Source organism: Felis catus, chromosome E2 (genome assembly GCF_018350175.1).
Source record: "Felis catus isolate Fca126 chromosome E2, F.catus_Fca126_mat1.0, whole genome shotgun sequence".
Classification (NCBI taxonomy): domain Eukaryota; kingdom Metazoa; phylum Chordata; class Mammalia; order Carnivora; family Felidae; genus Felis; species Felis catus.
Window position 1 is genome coordinate 8,292,562 of NC_058382.1, and position 25,244 is coordinate 8,317,805.

General features: G+C 51.2%; 1 protein-coding gene and 1 long non-coding RNA gene across 4 annotated transcripts; one reads left to right on the forward strand and one right to left on the reverse strand.

The window, feature by feature from the left end:
* NOSIP (nitric oxide synthase interacting protein) lies at window positions 1-15,191 on the forward strand. Of its 3 annotated transcripts, none has more exons than XM_003997506.6 (9): window positions 1-120; window positions 9,704-9,774; window positions 10,324-10,429; window positions 11,469-11,550; window positions 13,946-14,105; window positions 14,197-14,315; window positions 14,471-14,658; window positions 14,782-14,890; window positions 15,085-15,191. In XM_003997506.6, exons 2-9 carry the CDS (start codon window positions 9,705-9,707, stop codon window positions 15,154-15,156), a joined length of 906 nt encoding a protein of 301 aa, XP_003997555.3. In that variant the 5' UTR covers window positions 1-120; window position 9,704; the 3' UTR covers window positions 15,157-15,191. The 3 variants fall into 3 exon arrangements, with proteins under 3 accessions (XP_003997555.3, XP_019674772.3, XP_019674771.3); XM_019819213.3 differs by lacking the exon at window positions 1-120 and adding an exon at window positions 8,415-8,486; XM_019819212.3 differs by lacking the exon at window positions 1-120 and adding an exon at window positions 8,525-8,571.
* Window positions 5,444-19,211, reverse strand: LOC109494732. Its single transcript, XR_002149755.3, has 2 exons — window positions 18,941-19,211; window positions 5,444-5,944 (listed from the first exon to the last, which is right to left on the reverse strand). It is a non-coding gene; the product is annotated as an uncharacterized LOC109494732 (long non-coding RNA).
* Window positions 19,212-25,244: the final 6,033 nt, after the last annotated feature.

A 25,244-nucleotide genomic window follows, 5' to 3' on the forward strand; every position in this document is an offset into this window, starting at 1 on the left:
TCTACTTCCGGTCCTTTTTCCGGGCGGAAGTGGGCGTAGCGCTGAGGGGAAAACAGCCCTCCTTTCCGGTGTAGGGGCACAGTTGAAGAAGCGACGGAGGGTCGAGGAGTCGTTTGTGAGGTGAGTTCCAGGGGGTGGGGGGGATCGTGTTGCTGCGATCGCTTTCCCGCGGGCTAGACTTCTGGGGTCCTGAGGGAGACAGGGACGGGGTTTCGAATTCCCGACTCCCTGTCAATCATTAATAGACGACTCCAGGCGCCCCGTGTCTGAAGCTGAACTACATCTCCCGGCATCCCCGGGAGGTAGCCAGGCCTCCACCCGGCACTTCTTAAGTGTTGGTATTCCACCGTAGAGGGCTATGGGCCGGGGGTCCCAGGGGAAGGAGGAGACTGGGACTCTTGGGAGGGTCTAAGGAGTGGGACTTGAGGAAGAAGGACCCCCTTTCCTGGCCTCAGTTTCCCATCTGTGACCGGGAGGGCGGAGGAGATTGTGCAGTCGCCCGCCGCTGTCTTCCCTGCATTTTTTTTTTTTTTTTTTTTTTTTTTTGACAACTCCTTCCTTCTCAGTTGGTGGAGGCTTTAACCTTTTCCTCTGGGGAGGTCTGGGGTCAGGCCGACCTGGGTTCTCATCCCGATGGTGCTGTTGAGTCGGTGTGAACTTGGGCTTCGAAGGGTTTTACTTCAACGTTTTATTGTGAAAATGTTCAAACTCACAGAGAATAATGTAAGAATCCCTATCGCCTATGGGGCGCTTGGGTGGCTCAGTCGGTTGAGCATCCGACTTTGGCTCAGGTCATGATCTTGGGGTTTGTGAGTTCAGGCCCCCTGTCGGACTCTCTGCTGACCGCTCGGAGCCTGGAACCTGCTTCAGATTCTGTGATAACGCTGCTGAGAATATTTGTGTGAGAATTTTTGTGTGGACGTGTTTTCATTTCTGTCGGAAGCGGCATTGCTGAATCAAATGGTAACTCTACCTTTAGGCTTTCGAGAAACTGCCAGACTTTTCCACAGTGGCTGCCCCAGCCTCCATTCCCACTCAGTGTGTAAGGGTTCCAGTTTCTCGACACTTGTTATGATCTGACTTTTCGGTTGTCATCCTCCTAGTGGGTTTGAACTGGTATCTCACTGTGGTTTTTTATCGCATTACTTAAAGTTTTATTAGGGCGCCTGGGTGGTCCAGTCGGTTAGGCGCGTCAGACTTCAGCTCAGGTCATGATCTCGCGGTCCGTGAGTTCGAGCCCCGCGTCGGGCTCTGTGCTGATGGCTCAGAGCCCGGAGCCTGCTTCAGATTGTGTGTCTTCCCCTCTCTCTGCCCCTTTCCCCTCCTCTCAAAAAATAAACATTAAAAAATAATAATAAAATAAAAAGTAGAGTTTTATTTATTTATTTAGAGAGAGTGCGCCCATGAACGGAGGAGGGGGAGAGACAGAATCCCAGGCAGGCTCTATGCTGTCTGTGGGGCTCGATCTCATGAATCATGAGATCATGACCTGAGCGAAAACCAAGAGTCTGATGCTCAACCGACTGTGCCACCCAGGCACCCCTATTTAGTTTTAAAGATTTTTAAAATATAATTTTCTAATGTCTATTTTTTGAGAAAGAGATAGAGAAACAGAGTGCGAGGGAGGGAGGGGCAGAGAGAGAAGGAGACACAGAATCCGAAGCAGGCTCCAGGCTCTGAGCTGTCAGCACGGAACTCACGAACTGCAGGATCATGACCTGAGCCGAAGTCTGACCCTTAACCAACTGAGCCACCAAGGCACCCCTTAAAGATTTTGTTTTTAAGTAATTGCTCTACACGCAACATGGGGCTCAAACTTACAACCCTGAGATCAAGAGTCACATGCTCTACGGACTGAGCCAGCCAGGCGCCCCCTCACCCCACCCCTTGCCTATTTTTAAATTGGGTCACTCATCTTTTTATTATTGAGTTATAAGTCTTTCGTATATTCTAGATGTTATTCCTTGATTGGATATATGATTTGCAACCCCCACTTGTGTTTGTACAGCCTGCAAACTAAGAACGGTTGTAACATTTTAAAAAAATTAGACAAAATCAAAAGAAATGATATTTTGTGACCCACGGCAATTTATGTGATTCAGATGTCCATGTCCACAAGGAAACTTTTATTGCAACACAGCCATGCATGTTCATGTCCGTGGTGTCCATGGCTGCTCTTGCCATAGGAGAGCCGAGCTGAGTAGTTGTGACAGGGGCCCAATGGGCCACGAAGTCAAAAATCTTTTTTTTTTTTAATGTTTATTTATTTTGGAGAGAGACAAAGAGTACGAGTCGGGGAGGGGCAGAGAGAGAAGGAGACACAGGATCCGAAGCAGGCTTCAAGCCATCGGCCCAGAGCCCGACCCCGGGCTCGAACTCACGAACCGTGAGATCATGACCTGAGCCGAAGTCCGACGCTCCACCGACTGAGCCACCCAGGCGCCCCAAAGTCCAAAATCTTTACTATCCTGACCCTTTTTGGTTGATCCCTGCCACGTTCCTTATGTTGAAGCCCTCGCCAGCAATATGACTATTTCAGAGATTGTCTGTGACGGACAAAATGAAGGTTACGTGAGATCGTGGGAGTGGAGTCCTACCGCCTGGGGCTGGTGTTGTTAGGACAGGAGGAGATGCCAGAGAGCACGCTCTCTGCCCTGTGAGGACACAGCAAGAAGGCGGCCACTATGCGGGAGCCAGGAAGAGAGAGTCCTCACCAGAAGCTGACCATGCTAGCACCGTGATCTTGGACTTCCAGCCTCCAGAACCATAAATATCTCCACAAATAAATGTCTGTTGTCTAAGCCACATTCCAGTAGATGGAATTTTGTTCTGGCAGCCCTAGCTGACTGATGCAGATAGGAAGAGCCAAACCTGCACTGTAAAGTTACGTTTTTATCCTTTCCGATAACGGGTATTGGCACCCTGCGAATATACAGTTCCCTTCAGTCTTTCCCTTAAGGGCATCCCTCAGCAATCATTGCCTCGTCAACTGTGTCGTCAGGGGATGCAAAATGATTTTCCACTTCTTTTATTTATCTTTGCTTTTTTTTTAATGTTTATTCTTTTTTGAGAGACAGAGAGAGACAGAGGATGGGCAGAGAGAGAGGGAGACACAGAATCCGAAGCGGGCTCCAGGCTCGGGGCTGTCAGCACAGAGCCCAGCGCAGGGCTTGAACCCACAAACCGTGAGATTATGACCTGAGCTTGAAGTTGGACGCTCTACCAACTAAGCCACCCAGGTGTCCCTTTAAGTTAAAAAAAAAAAAAAAAAAAAAAAAAAAAAAAGTTGTGTTTTTTTTTGTTTTTTTTTTAACATTTATTTATTATTGAGAGACAGAGAGACAGAGCATGAGCAGGGGAGGGGCAGAAAGAGAGGGAGACACAGAATCCAAAGCAGGCTCCGGGCTCTGAGCTGTCAGCACAGAGCCCAACGCGGGGCTCGAACCCACAAACCACGAGATCATGACCTGAGCTGAAGTTGGACGCTCAACCAACGGAGCCACCCAGGCGCCCCTAAAATTTTTTTTTAATGTTTATTTATTTTTGAGAGAGAGAGAGTACAAGCAGGGGAGGGGCAGAGGGAGAGGGAGACACAGAATCTAAAGCGGGCTCCAGACTCTTAGCTGTCAGCACAGAGCCTGATGTGGGGCTTGAACCCACAAACTGCAAGATCTTAACCGCAGCCAAAGTCAGATGCTTAACCAACTAAGCCACCCAGGCGCCCCTGCATCAGCCATTATTAATAGAGAATCTCTGGGGGTGCCTGGCTGGCTCAGTCGGAGGGGTGTGTGATTCTTGATCTTAGGGCTGTGAGTTCGAGCCCCACGTTGGGCGTAGAGATTACTTAAATAAATAAAAACTTGAAAAAAACAGAGAATCTCAGATGGTCACTTTTGCTTTTAGCGAACTCTCTCGGTACTGCTTACACCCCGTCCTAAGTCTGTGATTTCCTTGAGTGTAATTAGCTCCTTGGTTTCCTTTAACACAGAAGCCTTCATACCCCTGGAATGGCCTGGCACACACCTTTTAGGGAGAGGGGTGTGTGGCATTCTCTAGGTTCTCAAAGGGATCTCTGACCCCACCAAAAGGTTAAGAGCCACGGGTTTTAGAGTTCAGAAAACCAACTGCAGAAAAAGACGGCAGGCAGGGAGTCGGTAATTTGAACGCCAGCCAGAACCATTAGCGTGTTAATGGTATTGTGGTCATGGTTTTTAAAAGTCCCATCACAGCGCTGTGCCCTGTGCCCTTCGAGCCCTAGCTGCTAGTCCCAAGAGGCCGTGCAGCACTTCACTAAGTGGCTAGTTTGACTTGAGGGACTGAATGTTTCTCGGTTCTTTCATTTTAATTCATTTAAATAGAAACGCCAACACTAGACCGAGTTATCGGAAACCTTGTAAGCGTGTTCGGAACAGAGGCGGTATGTGAATGTACCTTGGCAGCCGTAAATCACAAAACCTAAATAGAGGTCAAGTATCTCCAGTGAAAGTTTCGCGTGTGAATTGAAATGTGTTGAAAGAGTAAAGCATAGTCCAGATCTTGAAGACTTTGTACAAAAAAAAAGGGGGGGGGGAATGGGTTGGCCTGTGTCCTCAGACTGTCACCCTCTTGGGAGGACTGACAGCTGTCACGTGGTTAAGGGGGCGGCCCCGCAGCCTGCTTGCCTGGGTTCCCCTTCCCAGCTGGGGGATGCCCGAGCCTGTTTCCTCCCCCGGAAGTGGGGCGTGATGATAAGCAGGAGATAGGATTTTGGAATTTCTCTGAAATACTAGCGACAGCAGATGGCAATAGTTCTGTTCTCTGTTTTGAACTTGGCCCTAATGAGGAGACCATACAGCCGCGGTGGGTCCTGCCATGGCCGCCCACCAGCCCGTTAGCCCGTGGCCAGCAGCTCTTAAACTTTTTGGTCTCCGTGTCGTAAAAGTCATCCAGGACTCCAGAGAACTTTTGTTTATGTGAGTTCTATCGATTCATATTTGCTGTACCAGAAATTAAACCTGATGTGAAAAAAAGTTTTTATGGGCGCCTAAGTGGCTGTCGGTAAAGCGTCCGACTCTTGGTTTCAGCTCAGGGCATGATCTCACGGTTCATGGGTTCGAGCCCCGCATCGGGCTCCGTACTGACAGTGTGGAGCCTGCCTGGGATTCTTCTCTCTCCCTCTCTGTCTGCCCCTTCTTCACTCTCTCTTTTTCTCTCTCTCTGTCTAAATAAACTTTAGAAAAGAAAAAGGTTTGGGGCGCCTGGGTGGCTCAGTCAGTTAAGCGGCTGACTTCGGCTCAGGTCATGATCTCGCGGTCCGTGAGTTCGAGCCCCGCGTCGGGCTCTGTGCTGACAGCCCGGAGCCTGGAGCCTGTTTCAGATTCTGTGTCTCCCTCTCTCTGACCCTCCCCTGTTCATGCTCTGTCTCTCTCTGTCTCAAAAATAAATAAACGTTAAAAAAAAAAAAAAAAGAAAAAGCCAAAGGTTTTTATTGAGCAGTAATTCACATAACAAAAATTCATCCATTTAAAGTGATATATACACTATTTTGTGCAATCACCACCACTTATCATTCTAGAACATTTTCATCACCCCAAAAAGAAACCAGAAAGTCACTCCTCACTTCCCCTTCTCCCATCCTGTGGTAACCACCATTCTGCTTTCTGTCTCCATGGATTTGCCTGTTCTGGACATTTCTTATACGTGGAACCCTACGATACATGGCCTTTGTACCAGCTTCCTTTCTCTTAGCATAATAAAACGTTATTTAAAAATCGGCTCCACACCCACTGTGGGGCTTGAATTCAGGACCCTGAGATTAAGAGTCACATGCTCCACCAACTGAGCCAGCCAGGCGCCCCTAAAACATTTTTAAAACCCAAGGATGCAGAAGCATACACATTCAGTTTGCGGTGGGAGCAATGACATCCTCACGTGTCACGCTGTCTCTGGAAAACTCCACTGTGTGCTTGTGAGAGAACGAGAGTAACAAAGGCAAACACATGTTAGTATTATTATGGAAATAGCTTGTGGACCCCCTGAAGGTATCTTAGGAACCCCTCTAGGATCCCCGGACCTTACTTTGAGAACCGCTGCCCTAGGCAATGGCTTCACTTCTAAGAATCCTTTTGCCCATCTGAAAAATGGTCATGGGCCAGACTTTATTTATTTATTTTTTTTAATTTTTCTTTTTAACGTTTATTTATTTTTGAGACAGAGAGAGACAGAGCATGAACGGGGGAGGGGCAGAGAGAGAGGGAGACACAGAATCGGAAACAGGCTCCAGGCTCCGAGCCATCAGCCCAGAGCCTGACACGGGGCTCGAACTCACGGACCGCGAGATCGTGACCCGGGCCGAAGTCGGACGCTTAACCGACTGAGCCACCCAGGCGCCCCATGGGCCAGACTTCAGAGAGTGGTTAAGGTTGGACAATCAATGAGATGGGGGCACAGAGAGCTGGCGTGGGGTCAGGGATCTAGCAGTGTTCTGTGGGACTGTTCCATTATCACCTGGCCAAGTTAAAAAAAAAAAAATTAAAAAAGGTTGCCTCTGTAGTTGCTCCTTTTACTCTTGGAGGGAAAATGTCTCCGGCCATGGCCATGAAGCCAAAGAGTGTAGAAACCCCTGTCATTGGCCACAAGACAAGCAGCTGTGTGCCAAATCCCACAGAGGGTCAAGGCAGTTGACAACTAAGAATAGAGTAGGGAATTTGGCCATGAGGAGGTCAATGCGACCTTCGTGAGTGGCAGTTGGGGGGGCTGGGGCTGAAGCCAGAGGGTGTGGGGAGGAGTGCCTGGCAGGTGAGCGAGGGGAGACAACAGGTGCCGGATGTTTGCTCAAAAGCTTGGGGGTGAGGGGAAGTTGGAGGAGGGCCATGGGTCAAGTTGGGGTGTTTCACCAAGGTTAGCTGTCGCAAGCAGTGCAGTGGCCACCACTGGGGTGAAATGTTTTGTGTCTCGACTGGGGTGGCAGTCACAAGGGCATACATCTCTGTCAACACGCATCAGATCTATGTCCATACACCGAAGAACAAAAATCAGCCTCTGAGAGGAAATCGCCAGTAGGGGGAGAGCGAGATCCATAGCTCGGAGAGGGAGAGAGTTTTGTGGTTCAAGTTCTGAATGTGAAAGACAAGAGTCTGAAGGCGACCAGAAGAGGGAAATACAGACAAAGTTACTTTTTGCAGTTTGGGAGTCCTTGGCTGTGTCCCCCCGCCCCCGGCTCCACCCCAGCCTTCTGGACCTTTCTCACAACCAGAGAGCCGGAGAGAATATTTCCTGAACACCGCCTGTGTGCCAGGCTCTGAGCAGGACTCATTCAGCTGTCACAGAAATCCAGTCCCGGCAATGAGATCCCATGGTTGTCCCAGGGATGATTAACTTTTTGCCAAATTAAACCAAGGCTCAGAGAAAGGAAATGGCCAACCTAGGGTCACAACAGCCAGTGCGGGGCCGACCCTGGACTCAAGCCCAGGCTGAAGGTCATCTTGCCCAATCCTTGATCCCTATAGCCTACAACCCCCTCCTGTAGCTCCAGCCCCTGATTAGTCCCCACCGACACATGGGCAACCACTCCGATATGCAGAACACATACGCTCTTGTTTGTAAGTATTCTTTAATAGGCACTATCTTGGGGCGCCTGGGTGGCTCAGTGTGGTGGTTAAGCATTCAACTCTTGATTTCCGCTCAGGTCATGATCTCACGGTTCGTGAGTTTGAACTCCATGTTAAGTTCCGAGCTGACAGTGCAGAGCCTGCTTTGGATTCTCTCTCTCTCCCTTTCTCTGTGCCCTTCCCATGCTCCCTCTTTCTCTCTCAAAAATAAGTAAAACAATAAAATGTACTATCTTGCACACACGTAGATTGGTAGTAATCCTGTTTTATTTTTTACATTTTATGTATTTTATTATTTTAGAGTATGTGCACACGAACAGGGGAGAGGGGCAGAGGGGGAGAGAAAGAGAATCTTAAGCAGGCTCTACCCTCAGCACAGTGTCCAACTCAGGGCTCGATCCCACAACCCCAGGAACATGACCTGATCCGAAATCAAGAATCAGATGCTCAACTGGCTGAGCTACCCAGGTGCCCCCTACTTTTTTTTTTCTTATTTTTTATACCCAGTGTTAAGATCCACCTGTGACACCTTGCACGTATCTAGCAGATTGCATCTCACTGCTGGGTGGTCTCCAGGATGGGCTGTCACCACCCATTCTCCCAGGGAGGGACATCAGGTGCCTTTGACTCCCCTGGTATAAATAACACTGCTGTGGACATCCTTGGGCATGATCCTTGTGGGTGTCTCTGAGAATGTCTTTGGGGCCCATCACCCACGGTGCAGAATCACCTATGCTTACCTTGCTAAAGTGCCACCAGCCTGTGTTCCAGGAGGCTGACCCTGTCCACTCTCCCCACTGCATTGCCTTAAGGGTCCTGAAACCGATCATGTGTCCTCACCAAGCCCTGGTCTTACCCCGCTTTTTGAAGTTTCGCCTGTCAGCCTGATGATGATAGGTATGAAGTGCTATCTCACTGTGGTTTTCACCTGAAGAGAGCTGGATTATCTCTCCATACGCTCGTTAGTCTTTGAGCTGCTTCTGTAAGTTGCCTTTTCACATTCTTTGCTCATTTTCCTGTCAGGGGGGCCGTTTTTTTTTTTCTTGTTGATTTGCCAGAGCCCCATGTACAGTCAGTTCCGCTAGAACACCTGTTTTGAAAATGTAGGGGCGCCTGGGTGGCTTGGTCGGTTAAGCGTCCGACTTCGGCTCAGGTCATGATCTCACGGTCCGTGAGTTCGAGCCCCGCCTCGGGCTCTGTGCTGACAGCTCAGAGCCTGGAGCCTGTTTCAGATTCTGTGTCTCCCTCTCTCTCTGCTCCTCCCCTGTTCATGCTCTGTCTCTCTCTGTCTCAAAAATAAGTAAACGTTAAAAAAAATTTAAAAAAAAAAAAAAGAAAATGTGAATTCCGGGGCACCCGGCTGACTCAGTCAGTTAAGCATCCGACTTCGGCTCGGGTCATGAGCTCACGGTTCGTGAGTTCGAGCCCCGCATCGGGCTCCGTGCTGACAGTGCAGAGCCTGCTTGAGATTCTGTCTTTCTGCCCCTCCCGACTCATGCTTTCTCTCTCTCTCTCAAAATAAATGAATAAACTTAAAAAGAAAGAAAGAAAATGGGAATTTATCCCGGTGCAATCGATCATGTTTGGAAACAATTGGACCATAGTGCAGATTTCCCCTTTGCTTACATGTGCTTTCACCCACCCAGGCGAGAAGGGGGTGAACCCCCCCAAAACCGCACTCCACTGCAGTGAGCCTGTAGGCATACACCGAGCACACACATGCATACGTAACCCCAAACAGAACATCTCTGAGGCCCCTCACTGCACCGTGTCTGTGTGTAAGGAGCCCCACGCATCCTCATCTGCTGCCAGAACTTCTCTGGATTTCAGAGAACCCTCCTTCCTCCGCCTCAGAGTACCTCACAGGGTGCACCCCTTCTGATGCATGATTCCACAAGCAGAGTGTAGGTCACTTTCCAAAGTAAAATGCTGTCTTTCTTTTTGGAGTCTGTGGGTATTTCCTAACCAGTCGACGCGTGTGAGACTGTCCTCCGCTGACCCACCCCCTGTTTTCCCATCTGGCAAGGCCAGGGGCAGGTCGGCTCCGAGGGCCTGTCCTCCCTGGGGCCTCCCTCCACCACAGCCCTGCAACTGTCCCCTCCTCCTCCCCCCAGGATGACCCGGCACGGCAAGAACTGCACGGCAGGGGCCGTCTATACCTACCACGAGAAGAAGAAGGACACAGGTACTGGGTTTGGGAGGGGGGACAGTTGTATCTCAAAGGCGCCATCTCACTTTGCACCTCCGGCTGTGTCTTCTGGGCATGTCTCTTTCCCCCCCACCCCACCCGCCAACCGATGGTCATGACACTAAGAGTAACAGCCCACGCGATCCCGTGCCCCTGCAATGGGCGCTTGTGGGCGTGAACTCATCTGAGACTCCCAGCTCCCCACTGAGGAAGGAATCGCTGCTGTCGTAGCCATATTCCAGAGGCAGAAACTGAGGCCCAGAGAGGGCCAGGCCCTTGAGTCTGGGCTGAGGGGAGTCAGGCGTGAGCCTGTCTACCTGGCAACTTCGGTGACAGCCTGTCACTTACCCTCTGGACTGACACCTTCCTGAGGGTTATGCCCCCCCCCAATGCACACACACAGCCCGAGCTGTTGACTGCCTGTCTCTCGGAGTCCCGCCCAACACCCCCCTCCCCACATGCAAGTTCTGTCTGTGCCTTTCTCTTGGGGTTTCGCAAGGGGCACGTCTCCTGTCCCTCCATCCCTCTGCCTCTGTCTGTCCCCAGCGGCCTCAGGCTATGGGACCCAGAACATTCGACTGAGCCGGGATGCTGTCAAGGACTTTGACTGCTGCTGCCTCTCTCTGCAGCCCTGCCACGACCCTGTCGTCACGTGAGCTGGGGAACTGCACTGGGGGGTGTGGGGAACCGCCTGCACAGCCAGGGCGCCCTGGGCAAGCCCCTTAACCCCTCAAGAGCCTCAGTGTGCTCATCTGAGACATGGGCGTGATCCTAACGTGTTCCCCAGGGATGTGGAAAAGAATACATCCGTAACAGAGGGTAGGGCCCTTGGATCATTGCCTGGCACATAATAATAGCTCATGTGTGGAGCATTTACCATTCCCCGCCTTGTGGTCTGGCAGAGGCCTCGGTGAGATAATGGGTACAAGGTGCTTAGTCCAGTGACTAAATATGGGCTCACTTTATAGGTCTGTTTTACAGACATAGTGACGAGAGCAGCCTGTGGCTCAGGGTCCCCGAGGCCACCTGCAGGTTCAGTGATTCATTGGAAGAACTCGCAACTCAGAAAGGTGGTTAAGAGTCAGTGACGGCTTACGGTACAAAGATGGAGATTAAGTCAGTAAGGGGAGAAGGCACGTGGGGCCGAGCCCAGGAGGGACCAGGATCGAGCCTCCAGTTGTCCTCTCTCCTGATAGAGCCACACAGACAGCGCTAGTCTCCCAACAACGACATGTGACAGCAGGCAGACATGGGTGCCGCCCACCGGGGAAACTCACGGGAGCCCCAGCGTCCAGGGATTTTACTGGAGGCTGGTAACTCAGGCATGGCGTGACTTTGGTCTCCAGGCCCTCCAGAGGTCTAACCTCATACCACATGGCCCAGCCACCTCCCCCACCAGGTGAACTAAGACACTTTTATCAGGCAGCACATTCCAAGGGCTCAGAGGCTCCCTCCTGGGAGCTGGTTCAAGGGCCGGGTCCTTTGGAACGTGTAGGGTTTGGAGAACGCGGCCCGCTGAGCTAGCCCTTTACTGCACAAGATTTTCCCTACGAGGCAAAGCCAGGAGAGTGAAAATGGCGTGGTCACTCAGAGAGCTGTGCTAGGCACCGCGTGACCTGCCGCCTGGAAGACGCTTCGTGCGTGCCCAGGGCAGGGAGCCTATGGCTTCCCATCCCGTCCTGTCCTTACAGCCCGGATGGTTACCTGTACGAGCGTGAGGCGATCCTGGAGTACATTTTGCACCAGAAGAAGGAGATCGCCCGGCAGATGAAGGTGATGGGGATGGGGGCACGGGCGGGCGGCTTTGATCCCCAGCTCACAGAGCCTCTCTGACCTTCCTAAGTGCCTTTTCCCTCTGAGCCTTTGCCTATGCTGTTCCCTCTGCTTGGCGCACCGTCCCGTCCCGCTTCTCCTGGTTAGCTCCTTCTCCTTCTCCGGATTTCCTCCCAGGCATCGCCTCCTCTGACCTCCTGCTAGTCCAGGGCCTCCAGGGTCTGCCCCCCCCCCCCCCCCCACCTCTTGACACTTATGGTTGTGACTCAGCCTGTGGCTGACGTGTGCCCACTTCCGCCACTAGATGGCAGGCCCCAGGGACGGGGAACAGATCTTTTGCCCACCCCATGGCCCTAGGTTCTCTGTGAACACTTGGTAAATTGACTGATGTCACCTCATCTCCCTGGGCCTCGGTGGCACTGCCTCTGAAATGGGCTGACAGGGCCAGATCAGAGGGCGCTGCAGGGCGTGTGGGAGATGCTCACAGATCAGAATCCTCGAGGCATTTACTTGGAGCCATGCCCACTTTCCACGGCTGAACTCATTCTGTGGGTAGGAGGGACCCCGTTTATCGCCGTGTTTGAGGCGCAGCGGGTCGATCTCCCTCCTTTTCCTGCCGGGCTTCCTAGAGCTCCAGAAACACTGAGGGTTAGATTCTTTGTTTTTGTTTTTGTTTTTAATGTTTATGTATTTTTGAGAGAGAGAGGCAGAGTCTGAGCACGAGCAGGAGAGCGGCAGAGAGAGAGAGAGCGGGAGACACAGAATCTAAAGCGGGCTCTAGGCTTCAAGCTCAGCACAGAGCCCGACACGGAGCTCAAACCCATGAGCCGTGAGATTATGACCTGAGCCAAAGTTGGACACTTCACCGACTGAGCCACCTAGGCACCCAATTTTTTTCTTTTTTTTTTTAAGTTTATTTATTTATTTATTTAGAGAGAGAAATATCAGGGGGGCCAGGAAGGGGCAGAGAGAGAGGGAGAAAGAATCCCAAGCAGGTTCCTCACTCTCAGTGCAGAGCCTGACGTGGGGCTTGAACTCATGAACCCAAACCTGGGAGATCATGACCTGAGCTGAAATCAAGAGTCAGATACTGGGGCGCCTGGGTGGCTCAGTCGGTCGAGCGTCCGACTTCGGCTCAGGTCATGATCTCACGCCCTGTGAGTTCGAGCCCCGCATCGGGCTCTGTGCTGACAGCTCAGAGCCTGGAGCCTGCTTCAGATTCTGTGTCTTCCTCTCTCTCTGCCCCTCCCCTGTTCATGCTCTCTCTCTCTCTCTCTCTCTCTCTCTGTCAAAAATAAATAAACATTAAAAAAAAATCAGATACTTAACCCACAGAGCCACCCAACGCCCCAAGGGTTAGATTCTTGTTGAGCCTTTTGTCTTGAGTGAGTGGCTTTCCCTGTGCCTATACCCTCTGCATGGCTTAGTGGCCGCCTGGGTGCTCCCTCATCAGGGTGACCATGCCAGCGGTCCTCCCGAGCACCAGTTCCCCTCCGTCTTCTCCTCGCGCAGCTGGGTGGCCCGGGGCAGTCCTAGAACCCAGCACTGTGTCCCTGTGTCTCCACATACCCGTACCACCTGCCCACTTAGGGTTCTGTGAACGTTCATTGCTTCTTAACCCTCCTGGAGCTTTCCTCGAGGGCAGGACAGGATCTACAGTACCTACCCTGTAAAATCAATATAATATGGCCCACGGGCACATGAATCGAGCACTTGCTCTGTGCCGAAAATCTCCCGCGTAACCCAGTGAACCTCCGCGGTCAGTCGCCATTGTTAGCCTGTTTTACAAATGAAGAAACTTGAGGCCAGGAGGAGTCACAGCCCTTACTGGAGGCCACAGAGCTCCTCGGTGACGGAGGCAAGGTTTAAGCTCTGGCCATCTGTCCCCTGCCAAGCTGCTGACCACCCTGCTGCCTAGGAACAAAGAGGCCACTGAGTCCCAAACCAGCTAAATGGGAGATGACCTAAGTGCCCTGCAGTAGGGGAAGGGACAAGCAAAGGCAGCAGAGCCACGCCACAGATTACAAGACCCACGGGTTAAAGATTCACACCCTGTCGCTTCAGCGTCCGACTGCGGCTCAGGTCGTGGGTTCGAGCCCTGTGTTCACCGATAGTACACAGCCTGCTTGGGATTCTCTCTCCCTCTCCCACTTGGGCGTGCGCCCACACGCGCGCTCTCTCTCTCTCTCTCTCTCTCTCTCTCTCTCTCAAAATAAACTTTAAATAACTTAAAAAGACTCACACTCAGGCAGTTACCAGCCTCTACTAACTGCCGCTGCCAGGACCGTCCCCTGTGGAGGCCTCGGTTTACCCGTCCGTGAAATGGGAAGAGCCACCCTCAAACGCCACAACGCACGGGAAGGTGCCGAGCCCACTTCTTTCTCGCTGCCCACAGGCCTACGAGAAGCAGCGGGGTGCCCGGCGTGAGGAACAGAAGGAGCTGCAGCGGGCGGCGGCGCAGGACCAGGTGCGGGGCTTCCTGGAGAAGGAGGCAGCCATCGTGAGCCGGCCCCTCAACCCCTTCACGCCCAAGGCCGCCCCTGAGACTGGTCCAGGTGAGGGGGAGCGGACTTGCCGGGGAGCGCGGGTCCCGCAGGACCGGGTGCCTCGCTGGGTGCGGCATCCGGGCCCCTCTCCCTCCCGCAGATGATGCCCGCCCCGGGGCCAGTGCAGGCCCCACGGGCAAGGACAAGGACAAAGCACTGCCCAGCTTCTGGATCCCGTCGCTGACCCCCGAGGCCAAGGCCACCAAGCTGGAGAAGCCTGTGAGCATCCCCAGCACCCTGCGCCCACTTGGCACAGAGGACCCGAGTCCCCCAGTGTCCCCAGCGCCTCCTTCCCTGCCCGGGACCCCCATCCTCCCTCCACCTGGGCCCAGCCCGGCCTGTTGACCGACACCCCCCCCTCCTGTCCTGCGCAGTCGCGCACCGTGACCTGCCCCATGTCTGGGAAGCCGCTGCGCATGTCTGATCTGACACCCGTGCGCTTCACGCCGCTGGACAGCTCCGTGGACCGCGTGGGGCTCATCACACGCAGTGAGCGCTACGTGTGCGCGGTGACCCGCGACAGCCTGAGCAACGCCACGCCTTGCGCTGTGCTGAGGCCCTCGTGAGTCGCCCGGGGAGGATGACCTGGGGACCTGCAGGGCCGGGCCGGGTCGGGCAGTGTGGCTGTCCCTCGTCCGAGCGGGGCCTCTCTGATCGGTGTCTCCTACCCTCACTCTCACCGAAGTGGGGCCGTGGTCACCCTGGAGTGCGTGGAGAAGTTGATTCGCAAAGACATGGTAGACCCCGTGAACGGGGAGAAGCTGACGGACCAGGACATCATCGTGCTGCAGCGGGTGAGCCGCGACCCGCCTCCCCAGGACCCCGCCCCCTGTCCTCTCCCTATGCCCAACCCCGCCCTGCCTCCTCCACGCCCCACCCCCGCCTTCCTAAGCTGGGGTCCTGCCTCACCTTGCGGGCTTAGGATCCCCCCCCAACGGGCCCTGCAGCCCGACCTGCCTCCACCTTGGCCTTGTCCCCACCTCCCCAGGGCGGCACCGGCTTCGCGGGCTCCGGAGTGAAGCTGCAGGCTGAGAAGTCCAGGCCGGTGATGCAGGCCTGAGTGCACAGGAGACCAAATAAACAGGCTTGGACTCACTGGCCCTTGTGGTGCCTTCGTTGGCCTCGCAGGAGCCCTGGAGCCACACGGGGAGCCCTCCAGCGGGCGCCTGCTGCAGTGCCCCAGTGTGAAGGCGTGGGCTAAAATTACCTTTAAGGTGGCCTGACGTTAAGAGTAAAATCCGAACTGAGCCCACACGCCCGGCGTTAAAACGGGGCACGAGCGGCCAGAGGTCAAGGTCCCAGCTGCGACCGTAGGCAGGCGCCGCTTTGACAGGCTAAGTAGAAATCCCGCCGCATCTTTTTGCGTCCTGCCAAATTCGAAGCCCGCGAGATGTCCAGGAAAGCCTCTCTCCCAAGTAAAGGGTGGTGAGACGCCCAAAGGAAACAAAACGCAGTGAGAGCAGCCGGCACCCAGTCAGGAGCCCTCCTCCCTGACCCTCGACTGCTGGAAGGCCAAGAGCAAGAAGAAACCCCCGTCCAAGGACGCCGGAGGCGGGGGGCTGCACAGTACCGGGCAGGTGTGGAGAGCCGAGGGTGCAGGGGGGAGGAGGCCGCAGAGGGTGGGGCCTGGTGCACCTGCCGCGAGTCAGCTTACGGAGGAGCACAGGGGCAGGTCTTAGAGCTCTGTGGGTTTTTTCTCCCCGTTTTTTAAATTTAGTTTTTAGGGGCGCCTGGGTGGCTCAGTCGGTTGCGCATCCGACTTCAGCTCAGGTCACGATCTCATGGTCCGTGAGTTCGAGCCCCGCGTCGGGCTCTGGGCTCATGGCTCAGAGCCTGGAGCCTGCTTCCAATTCTGTGTCTCCCTCTCTCTCTGCCCCTCCCCCGTTCAAGCTCTGTCTCTCTCCCAAAAATAAATAAACGTTAAAAAAAATTAAAAAAAAATAAAATAAATTTAGTTTTTAATGTTTATGTTTGAGAGAGAGAGAGAGAGAGAGAGCATGCAGCGGCAGGGTGAGGGGGGCAGGGCAAAGAGAGAGAGACACGCACACAGAATCAGAAGCAGGCTCCAGGCTCTGAACTGTCAGCACAGAGTCAAACCCAGGGCTCAAACCCATGAACCGGGAGATCATGACCTGAGCCGAAGTTGCAGGCTTAACCGACTGAGCCACCCAAGCGCCCCTAGAGCTTTGTTTTCAATGACCATCGACTCATAAAAAGCACCCATGGGCAGTGTGCAAAGTAGAGCATATAGTCAAGCGAAGATCAACAAGCCTTAACGTTCCCGCCCTGAGGGACACCTAGGTTCTGTCTTCTAGGGCTTTCTCCACGTGTGTACACGAGTTGGCTCAACCAGCATGACATCTCAGGGCACGTGCTGTTCCGTTCAGCAAACAGTCTCTGCCTTTTCACTTCTGTAAAAAGTTTTCATCGAACGCCCAGACCCGACTCAAAGGACCAGGAAGTGCCCTTCGGTGCTCTTTGGTGAAGACCCTGTCTGGTGTCTGCAGGGGAAAGTTTTGGTAGGAGGGGGGTGTATCATCCTTGCACCCTGGGGAGCCCCCCCCCCCAAACCCAGCATTTTTCTCCCCCAGAGCCTTCTAGGACCTCCGTTTGATCCCTAGAGCCCAGAACCTGGAAACTGGCCCAGGTGCCACTGACATTCAAGGGCAGGCCTTGCCATCTGGGCTTGTCGATCTATGGTCCTCTTGCGTCCAGGCCACAGTCCTGGGGGAGGGACGCTTGCACCCATTTCACAGAACAGCCCACTGACCCTGAGAAGATGCTGTTGCCCAAAGTCACACTGCTCAAGGCTGTAGCAGAAGTCAGGTTCACTTAGAAGCCAGCCCCCTCCAGAGACCTCCCCACCTCCAGCCCTGCCCTTCCTCCCATCCTCTGTACCTTTCTTCCCCCAGGTATCTCCACATTGTCACCCCACGAATCTCCCCCCCCCCACCCTTAGCGAGCTCCCAGCCAACCCCTTTCTACCTAGAGCATTTCAAGCCACCCCTCGGTCCCTAAACACCCCCAATCTTCAGCCTATTTTTTTTTTAAGTTTTATTATTTTGAGCAAGAGAGCAGGGGAGGGGCCGAGCGAGAAGGAGAGAGAGGATCCCAAGGAGGTTCCATACTGTTGAACCGCGAGATCGTGACCTGACCCCGAGTGGGACACATAACCGACTGGGCCACCCAGGTGCCCCATCAGCCTCTTTTTTTTTTTTTTTTAAGTTTATGTATTCATTTTGAGAGAGGGGTGGGGAGGGGCAGAGAGAGAGGGAATCCCAAGCAAGCTCTGCACCCGCCATCAGCTCAGAGCCCAACGAGGGACTAGAACTCACGAACTGTGGGATCATGACCTGAGCCGAAACCCAGAGCCAGACGCTTAACCAACCGAGCCACCCAGGCGCCCCTCAGCCTCTTTCTTAATCGCCCACAACCACCCCTGGGACCTTCCAGTTTTCTCTCAGCCTCCTCAGGGACTCCAGTCTTGTTCACACGTGTTCAGGCCAGCCCTGCCACCACCGATCAAAACTTCCAGGATTCCCAGCCTTGCACCTGTATTTCCACAAGGGGCCTAAATCCCCCTGATCCACGGGCCCTTCGAGACCCCCTTTGCGGAGAGGCGGCAGGGTGCAGGTCAAGGTCTGTCCAAGAAAGTAGTTTCCTTTGAGGTTTCAAAGGGGACAGGGAGCGGAAGCAAGGGCCTCCTGGCAGCTTGAGCCACAGCAGTGGAAGGGAGAGGAGGAGGTGCCTTTTCTCAGCAGAGGGCCCTTAGGCGCCGCCTGGGAAGTTGAGAGCAAGAAAGAGGCCAGGGGAAGGGGGGTGGCGGTGCCTGCAGTGGCTCCGGCCTCAGCTGGCCTGCAGAGGGCACTGGCAGGCACTTGCAATTCTTAAGGCTTTTAGTTGTACGTATCTTTAAATGTCTATTTATTTATTTTGAGAGCGAGAGCAGGGGAAGGGCAGAGAGAGGAACACAGAATCCCCAGCCGACACCACCCTGTCAGCACACAGCCCAACTCGGGTCTCGATCCCACGAACCGCGAGACCATGACCGGAGTCCATGACCATGACCTGCAGTTCTTCAGGCTTTTAAACAGGGAGATTTATTCTGGAAAGGAAAACTATATAGACAGGGGGCAATTCCTTGGTTGTCCAGGGAGGGAGCGGGATGGGCTAGGAAGGAGTGGATAGCAGGAGGCTTGGGGGAGGGGCAGCGGGGCTGTTCTGTATCTTGATTGTGGGGGTGGTTGCATGACTGATTCATCAGAATTCATAGATTTGTAACCAAACAGCGGACTTTATGGGAGTTAAAAGTCAAATTTAAAAACTAAAAAAATAAGGGGGGGGGGGGTGCCCGGGTGGCTCAGTCAGTTAAGCATCTGGCTCTTGATTTCAGCTCAGGTTGTAATCTCATGGTTTGTGGGTCCCCAGCCCCCAGTCGGGCTCTGTGCTGACAGTGCAGAACCTGCTTGGGACTCTCTCCTCCCTCTTTCTCTACCCCTATCCTGCTTGCCCTCTCTCTCGCTGTCTCTCTTTCTTGAAAGAAAGAGAAAGAAAGAAAGAAAGAAAGAAAGAAAGAAAGAAAAACAAGAAAGAAAGAAGAAAGAAGGAAAGAAAGAAAAAACTTAAAAAAAAATCAATGATTCCACTCCTAGGTATATAACCCAAGGAGACTGAAAGTCTGTCCGTGCAAAAACTTCCACATGAATGATCCTAGCGGCACTAATCAGGTTAGCCGAAAAGTGGAAACAAGCCAAATGTCTTTCAAGTGCTGAATGGATACTCAAGACATGGTATAGTCATCCAGTGAAATATCATTCAGCCGTAAAAATGATGAAGTACGGTACCTGCTACAACGTGGATGAACTTGGAAAACCAGTATGCCGGGCAGCTGGCTGGCTTCAGTCAGAAGAGTGCGTGAGACTTGATCTCGGGGTCGTGAGTTCAAGCCCCAAGTTGGGTGTAGAGATTACTAAATAAATAAAAACAACACAGTATGCTAAGTGAAAAGCCAGCCATAAAAGGTCACATGATGTATGATCCCTCTTATATAAAAAGTCCAGAATAGGCAAATCTTTTAATTTATTGGAAAAATTTTAATGTTTATTTATCTTAGAGAGTGCGAGTGGGGGGCACAGAGAGAGAGAGGGAGACACAGAATCCGAAGCAAGCTCCAGGCTCTGAGCTGTAAGCACAGAGCCCGACGCGGGGCTCGAACTTGTGAACCGCGAGATCATGACCTGAGCTGAAATCTGAGCCCCCCAGGAGCCTCAGAAACGAACTTTTTTTTTTTTTAATTTTTTTTTTCCAACGTTTATTTATTTTTGGGACAGAGAGACAGAGCATGAACGGGGGAGGGGCAGAGAGAGAGGGAGACACAGAATCGGAAACAGGCTCCAGGCTCCGAGCCATCAGCCCAGAGCCTGACGCGGGGCTCGAACTCACGGACCGCGAGATCGTGACCTGGCTGAAGTCGGACGCTTAACCGACTGCGCCACCCAGGCGCCACGAACTTTTTTTTTTTAACCACACTGGTAGGCAAGGAAACAGCGATAATTTGGCAATATCTAGTAAGAGCTAAAGATGCCAACTCCACGATCCCCCAATCTCCACTGACCCATACACCCCACAGAGGCACAAACATGCTCAAAAAAACGTGAACTAGGGGGCAGCCCGTCAGTTAAGCATCCCAGTTCAGTTCAGGTCACCATCTCACGGTTTGGTTCGTGAGTTCGAAGCCTGCATCGGACTCTCTTCTGTTGGCGCAGAGCCCACATCAGATCCTCTGTCCCCCTCTCTCTTTGCCCCCCTCAAAAATAAACAAGAAAGAAAAAGAAAGAAAGAGAAAGAAAGAAAGAAAGAAAGAAAGAAAGAAAGAAAGAAAAAAAAAAAAAAGAAAGAAAGAAAAAGAAAGAAAGAAAAAAAGGAAAAGAAAACCCAAACTAGAATGGTCCCAGTACAGGGTGCCTGGCTGGCTCAGTCAGAAGAGCACAGGACTCTTGATCTTCGGGTCGTGAGTTCCAGCTCCACACTGGGTGTAGAGATTACTTAAGTAAATAAATCTTAAGGGGCACCTGGGTGGCTCAGTCGGTTGAGTGACCGACTTAGGCTCAGGTCATGATCTCACAGTTTGTGGTGAGTTCGAGCCCCACGTCGGGCTCTGTGCTGACAGCTCAGAACCTGAAGCCAGCTTCAGATTCTGTGTCTCTCTCTCTCTCTGTGCCCCTCCACTGCTCATGCTCTGTGTCTCTCTCTCAATAATAAATAAACATTAAAAAATTAAAAAAAAATAAATAAAACTTAAAAAACAAAAACAAAAACTGAAAACAGCCTAAATGTTGGTCAGTGGAGAACTGGTTAAATCTTCGTGGACTGAACTGAAATGGTCTTCAAAATATATTCTGAAGTACCTCAATAAAAAATAAATTATAAAAACTTAATATCGGAGCGTTCTGATTCAAAAAACTGTTAAGTGGAACAAGAAAGGTAAAAAACGTTGTTAGTCATCTGCCCTTCTTTCTATTAAAAAGAAAAACAGTTTGTACATATTTGCCTAAATCTATGTAAATTCTCCCTGGAAAGAAACACTGGCTGCCTGTGAGGAGGCGAACTTGGTGGAAGAAAGACTCATTTTTAGCATGTAACATCTTGTACATTTAGAATTTTGTATCCTATGAGTATACTGCCAAAATTTAAAAATAAAATGTGCAAAAAGACAAAAAAAAAACCTGGGGAGAGGCACAAGGGTGACAAGGTGCAGGAAATCTTTCGTAATGAGCTGTCCCATACAAGTAATTTGTTGCTGTATTATTTTGATTTAAAAAAAAAGTTTTCAAACATGTAGCTCCCCCAGAGATCTACAAATTTGCCCTACTCTCATAAACCAGTTCTCCACTTGCAGCCACTAGGGGGCAGTATGTTACCATAATTAAAAGCTTGGATTCAGACAGGGAACCCGGGTGGCTCAGTCGGTTAGGTTAAGCGTCTGACTTCAACTCAGGTCATGATCTCATGGTTGGTTGGTGAGTACAAGCCCCACATTGGGCTCTGTGCTCACAGCCTGGAGCCTGCTTCGGTTTCTGTGTCCCCCCCCCCCCGCCCCCACACCCGCTCTCTCAAAAAATAAATAAACGTTTTAAACACTTGGATTCAGACACACTTGGTTTCAGATTCCAACCCTACCACAGATACCAATTATAAACTCTGGATAAAACAGAAAACATTACCCAAAGGCACTGGAAAGTGAACCAAACCACGCAGAAACTGGAGGGAAATTGGCAATAAAAAAGAAAGGCAGTGGGTGGTTTCTCATTTGTACAGCCTGGGGGTAGGTTCTAATCCTAGCCAGAGGGGGAGCTAAAACCACCAGGGGAAAAATCCAGTCTTCCTAGCTTGAAGCAGCAGAACAATAGGAAAGTAAGGTATAAATACTGGAAATCCAGGGTGAGGGCACTCCAAATATTTTTATAAAAACTCTGCTCAAATATCTAGCTGATCCTGAACCACATCTGCATGGGATACACTCCAGGAAGCCCAGCTAAACCTAAAAAACTGTGAACTGAAATGTGCGGTACAAATTTCATAGGAGGGAGTTTTACAGAGATTACAGTTTGAGTTTAACCAAGTTAATGGGTTGTTTAGGGGGAAAAAAAAAATCAATACTCTTCAAAGGAACATAACAGACTCCAGAGTTTCTACAGTGTATCCAGGATATACTCTAACACTACTCAAAATGGAAACAAATAGGAAAATATGACCCATTCTCAAGAAAAAAGGCAGTAACCTAAGACCAACACCAAAATGACCCATATATAGGACTCCATGTGGACAGTTCGAACCCTGCTTTAGATCCTCTGTCTTCCTTTCTCTCTGTCCCTCCCAACTAGCGTGCTCTCTCTCTCAAAAATAAACATAAAAAAAAAGTATATGTCTAGAAAGATATCTTAGTGGAAAAATAAAACGATAAAAAAATGGAACAGACATTCTAGAACGAATAATAAATTTAGCAAGTTCACTGGATACAAGTCTAATATTCAAAAATAATTGTATTTTATATTGTAAAGACAAGAAGTTAGAACATGAAGTTTAAAAATAACTTCTCTTACAATAACATAAAAACCATAAATACTTAAGGATAAATTTAACAAAGGACCTAAGACCTTTATTCTGACAACTACAAAACCGACTGCTGAGAGGATGCCAACACTTGTCTCACTGGAGAAATATACTATGTCCGTGGATTAGAGGATTTAATATGTTAGGATGCCAGTTCTCCCCACATTGGTCTATAGGTTTAGTCTCGCCCTGGGTTATTTCCATCTCTTTCCCCCAGAAGGAGAACAAAAATCATCAAATATAGGGGGGCTAGGACTTGACCTAGAAATTTTTTTTTCAATTTTATTTTTTTTTTAATGTTTATTTTTGAGAGACAGAGAATGAGGCAGGGAAGGAGGGAGACAGGGAATCCCAAGCAGTCTCCACACTCTCAGCACAGGCCCAGTGAAGGGCTTAAACCCACGAACCATGAGACCTTGACCTGAGCTGAAATCAAGAGTCAGATGCTCAACCAACTGAGCCACCCAGGCGCCCCTTCTTTTCTACTTTAGTTGCTTATGATTTTTTTTTAATTAATGGGCTTTATTTTTTTTTTTAAGATTTTATTTTTAAGTAATTGGGTGTAGACCCAATGTGGGGCTCAAACCTACAACCCCAAGATCAAGAGTAGCAAGCTATACCGACTGAACTAGGCAGGTGCCTCTACTGGGCTTCCTTTCTTTCAAGTTTATTTATTTTGAGAGGGAGACAAAGAGCATGATGACAAGGGATAGAGAGGGAGGAAGAGAATCCCAGGCCGACTTCCCATTGTCAGTGCAGAGCTGACGCAAGGCTCAAACTCACAAACCATGAAACCATGACCTAAGCCAAGATCAAGAGTCAGTTGTTCAACTGACTGAGCCACTCAGGTGCCCCTAGGCTTTATTTTTAAGAGCAGTTTTGGGTTGGGACATCTGGCTGGCTCCGTTGGTGGAGCATTCGGCTCTTGATCTCAAGGTCATAACGTTAAGCCCCACGGTGGGGTAGAGGTTATTCAAATAAATAAAAACTTTTTTTTAAGAGTTTTGAGTTTAAGAAAATGAAAGAAAAGTATAAAAATTTCCCATACATACCCCTTTACCCCACCCCAGTTTACCCTCTTATTAACATCTTTAAAAAAAAAAAAAAAAAAACCATCTGGGAGTGATTGGGTGGCTTAGTCGGTTAAGCGTCCGACTTCGGCTCAGGTCATGAAATCACAGTCCGTGAGTTCGAGCTCCACACGGGGCTCTGTGCTGACAGCTCAGAGCCAGGAGCCTGTTTCAGATTCTGTGTCTCCCTCTCTCTCTCTGACCCTCCCCTGTTCATGCTCTCTCTCTCTGCCTCAAAAATAAATACACATTAAAAAATAAATAAAAAAACATTTTTAATGTGTATTTATTTTTGAGACAGAGAGAGAAAGGAGGGGAGGGGTTAGAGAGGGAGACAGAGGATCCAAAGCAGGATCTGTGCTGAGAGTGGAGAGCCCCACGTAGGGCTCGAACTCACAAGCCTTGAGATCTGACCTGAGCCAAAGTCAGATGCTCAACCCAACCGATTGAGCCAACCAGGCATCCACCCCCACCCCGCCTTATTGACATCTTGCATTACTGTGATACTTAGTTATAATTGCTAAGCCAACATTGATACATTATTATTAACTAAAGTGCATAAATACATTAGGGTTCACTCTTTGTGTGGTACATGCTAGGGACTTTGTTGTTGTTTGAGAGGGAGGGACAGAGGGACAAAGGGGGAGAGGGAGAGAGAGAATCCCAAGCAGGCTCCACACCCAGCGTGGAGCATGACACAGGGCTCACTACCAGGACCCCGGGATCATGACCTGAGTCAAAATCAAGAGTTGGACTCTCAACTAAGCCATTTTGACAAAAATATAATGACATTTATCCATCATTAGCATATCATACATAACAGTTTAACTGCCCTAAAAATCCAGGGAATATATATATTTTTTTTTTTAGAGAGAGAGAGAGTGGGGGACAGAGGATCTGATGCAGGCTCCACACTGACAGCAGAGAGCCCGACGCAGGGCTTGAACCCACAAACTGAGATCGTGACCTGAGCCTAAGTCAGATGTTCAACCAATGACTGAGCCGCCCAGGTGCCCCAGGAATATATCTTTTTAAGATTTTATTTTTAGGTAATCTCTACTCCCAACATGGGGCTCAAACTTAACAACCCCCAAATCAAGAGTCACGTGCTCTACCGACTGAGCCAACCAGGTGCCCCACATCATTCTTTTCCCTTGGTGTGACGTCGCCTGGGGGAAGGTTCCACGGCGTATTTACCCCTTCTCCTGTGGATGAGCGCATGGGCTGTTTCTGGCTTGTGGCTCTCCTGGTTAAAGCTGTTACAAACCTTTTGGTGACCTTATTCTTATAGATCCTTTGGGAGCTCTAGAGGAGAATTTAAACCAGTGGGTGTCACAGGGCTGCACGAGGAATAAATGCCTGTACCATCCTGTCCTTCTGCCCCAACTCACCAGCGAAGACCCCGCCGTGTTAGAACCCAAGTCAGCTCACATCTACTCAGGACCCTCCTCGAGCTCCCAGCTCACTGAGTGCAAATTCTGTCCCCGCCTCTCTGGGTCTCTGCCCGTAACTATCTCGTCTCACCGCAAAGCGACCCCGAAGACCTGTCCACGGGACCCTGTACCACCAGATTCCAGCTGTTTGCTCTTACCTCCCCCACCCCTCCACCTCGCTGACCCCATTCCAGCCACACCGGCCTCCTGGCTGATCCACACACGCGGGGCACACTCTGCTGTTCCTGCTGTTCCCTCTGTCTGGCGGGCTCTCCCTCCAGATGTCCCCAGGGCTTACTTCCTCATTCTGTTCACCAGGGAGGCCCCCACCCCCGGGCCACTCAGCCAACAGCACACTGCCGTCCTGTGCTCTCCAGGGGGCTCCAGGAATGCCCTCAAAACCTGCTGACGCCTAGAGCCTCCTCTCCAAACGCCTGTCCCCCCTCCATCCAGCCCACGGTCCCCCTCCCCCCCAGCTCCCAGGCACAGCCCCCAATTCCTCCCCAAGGCCCCCGTCACCCCCTCAGAGACAC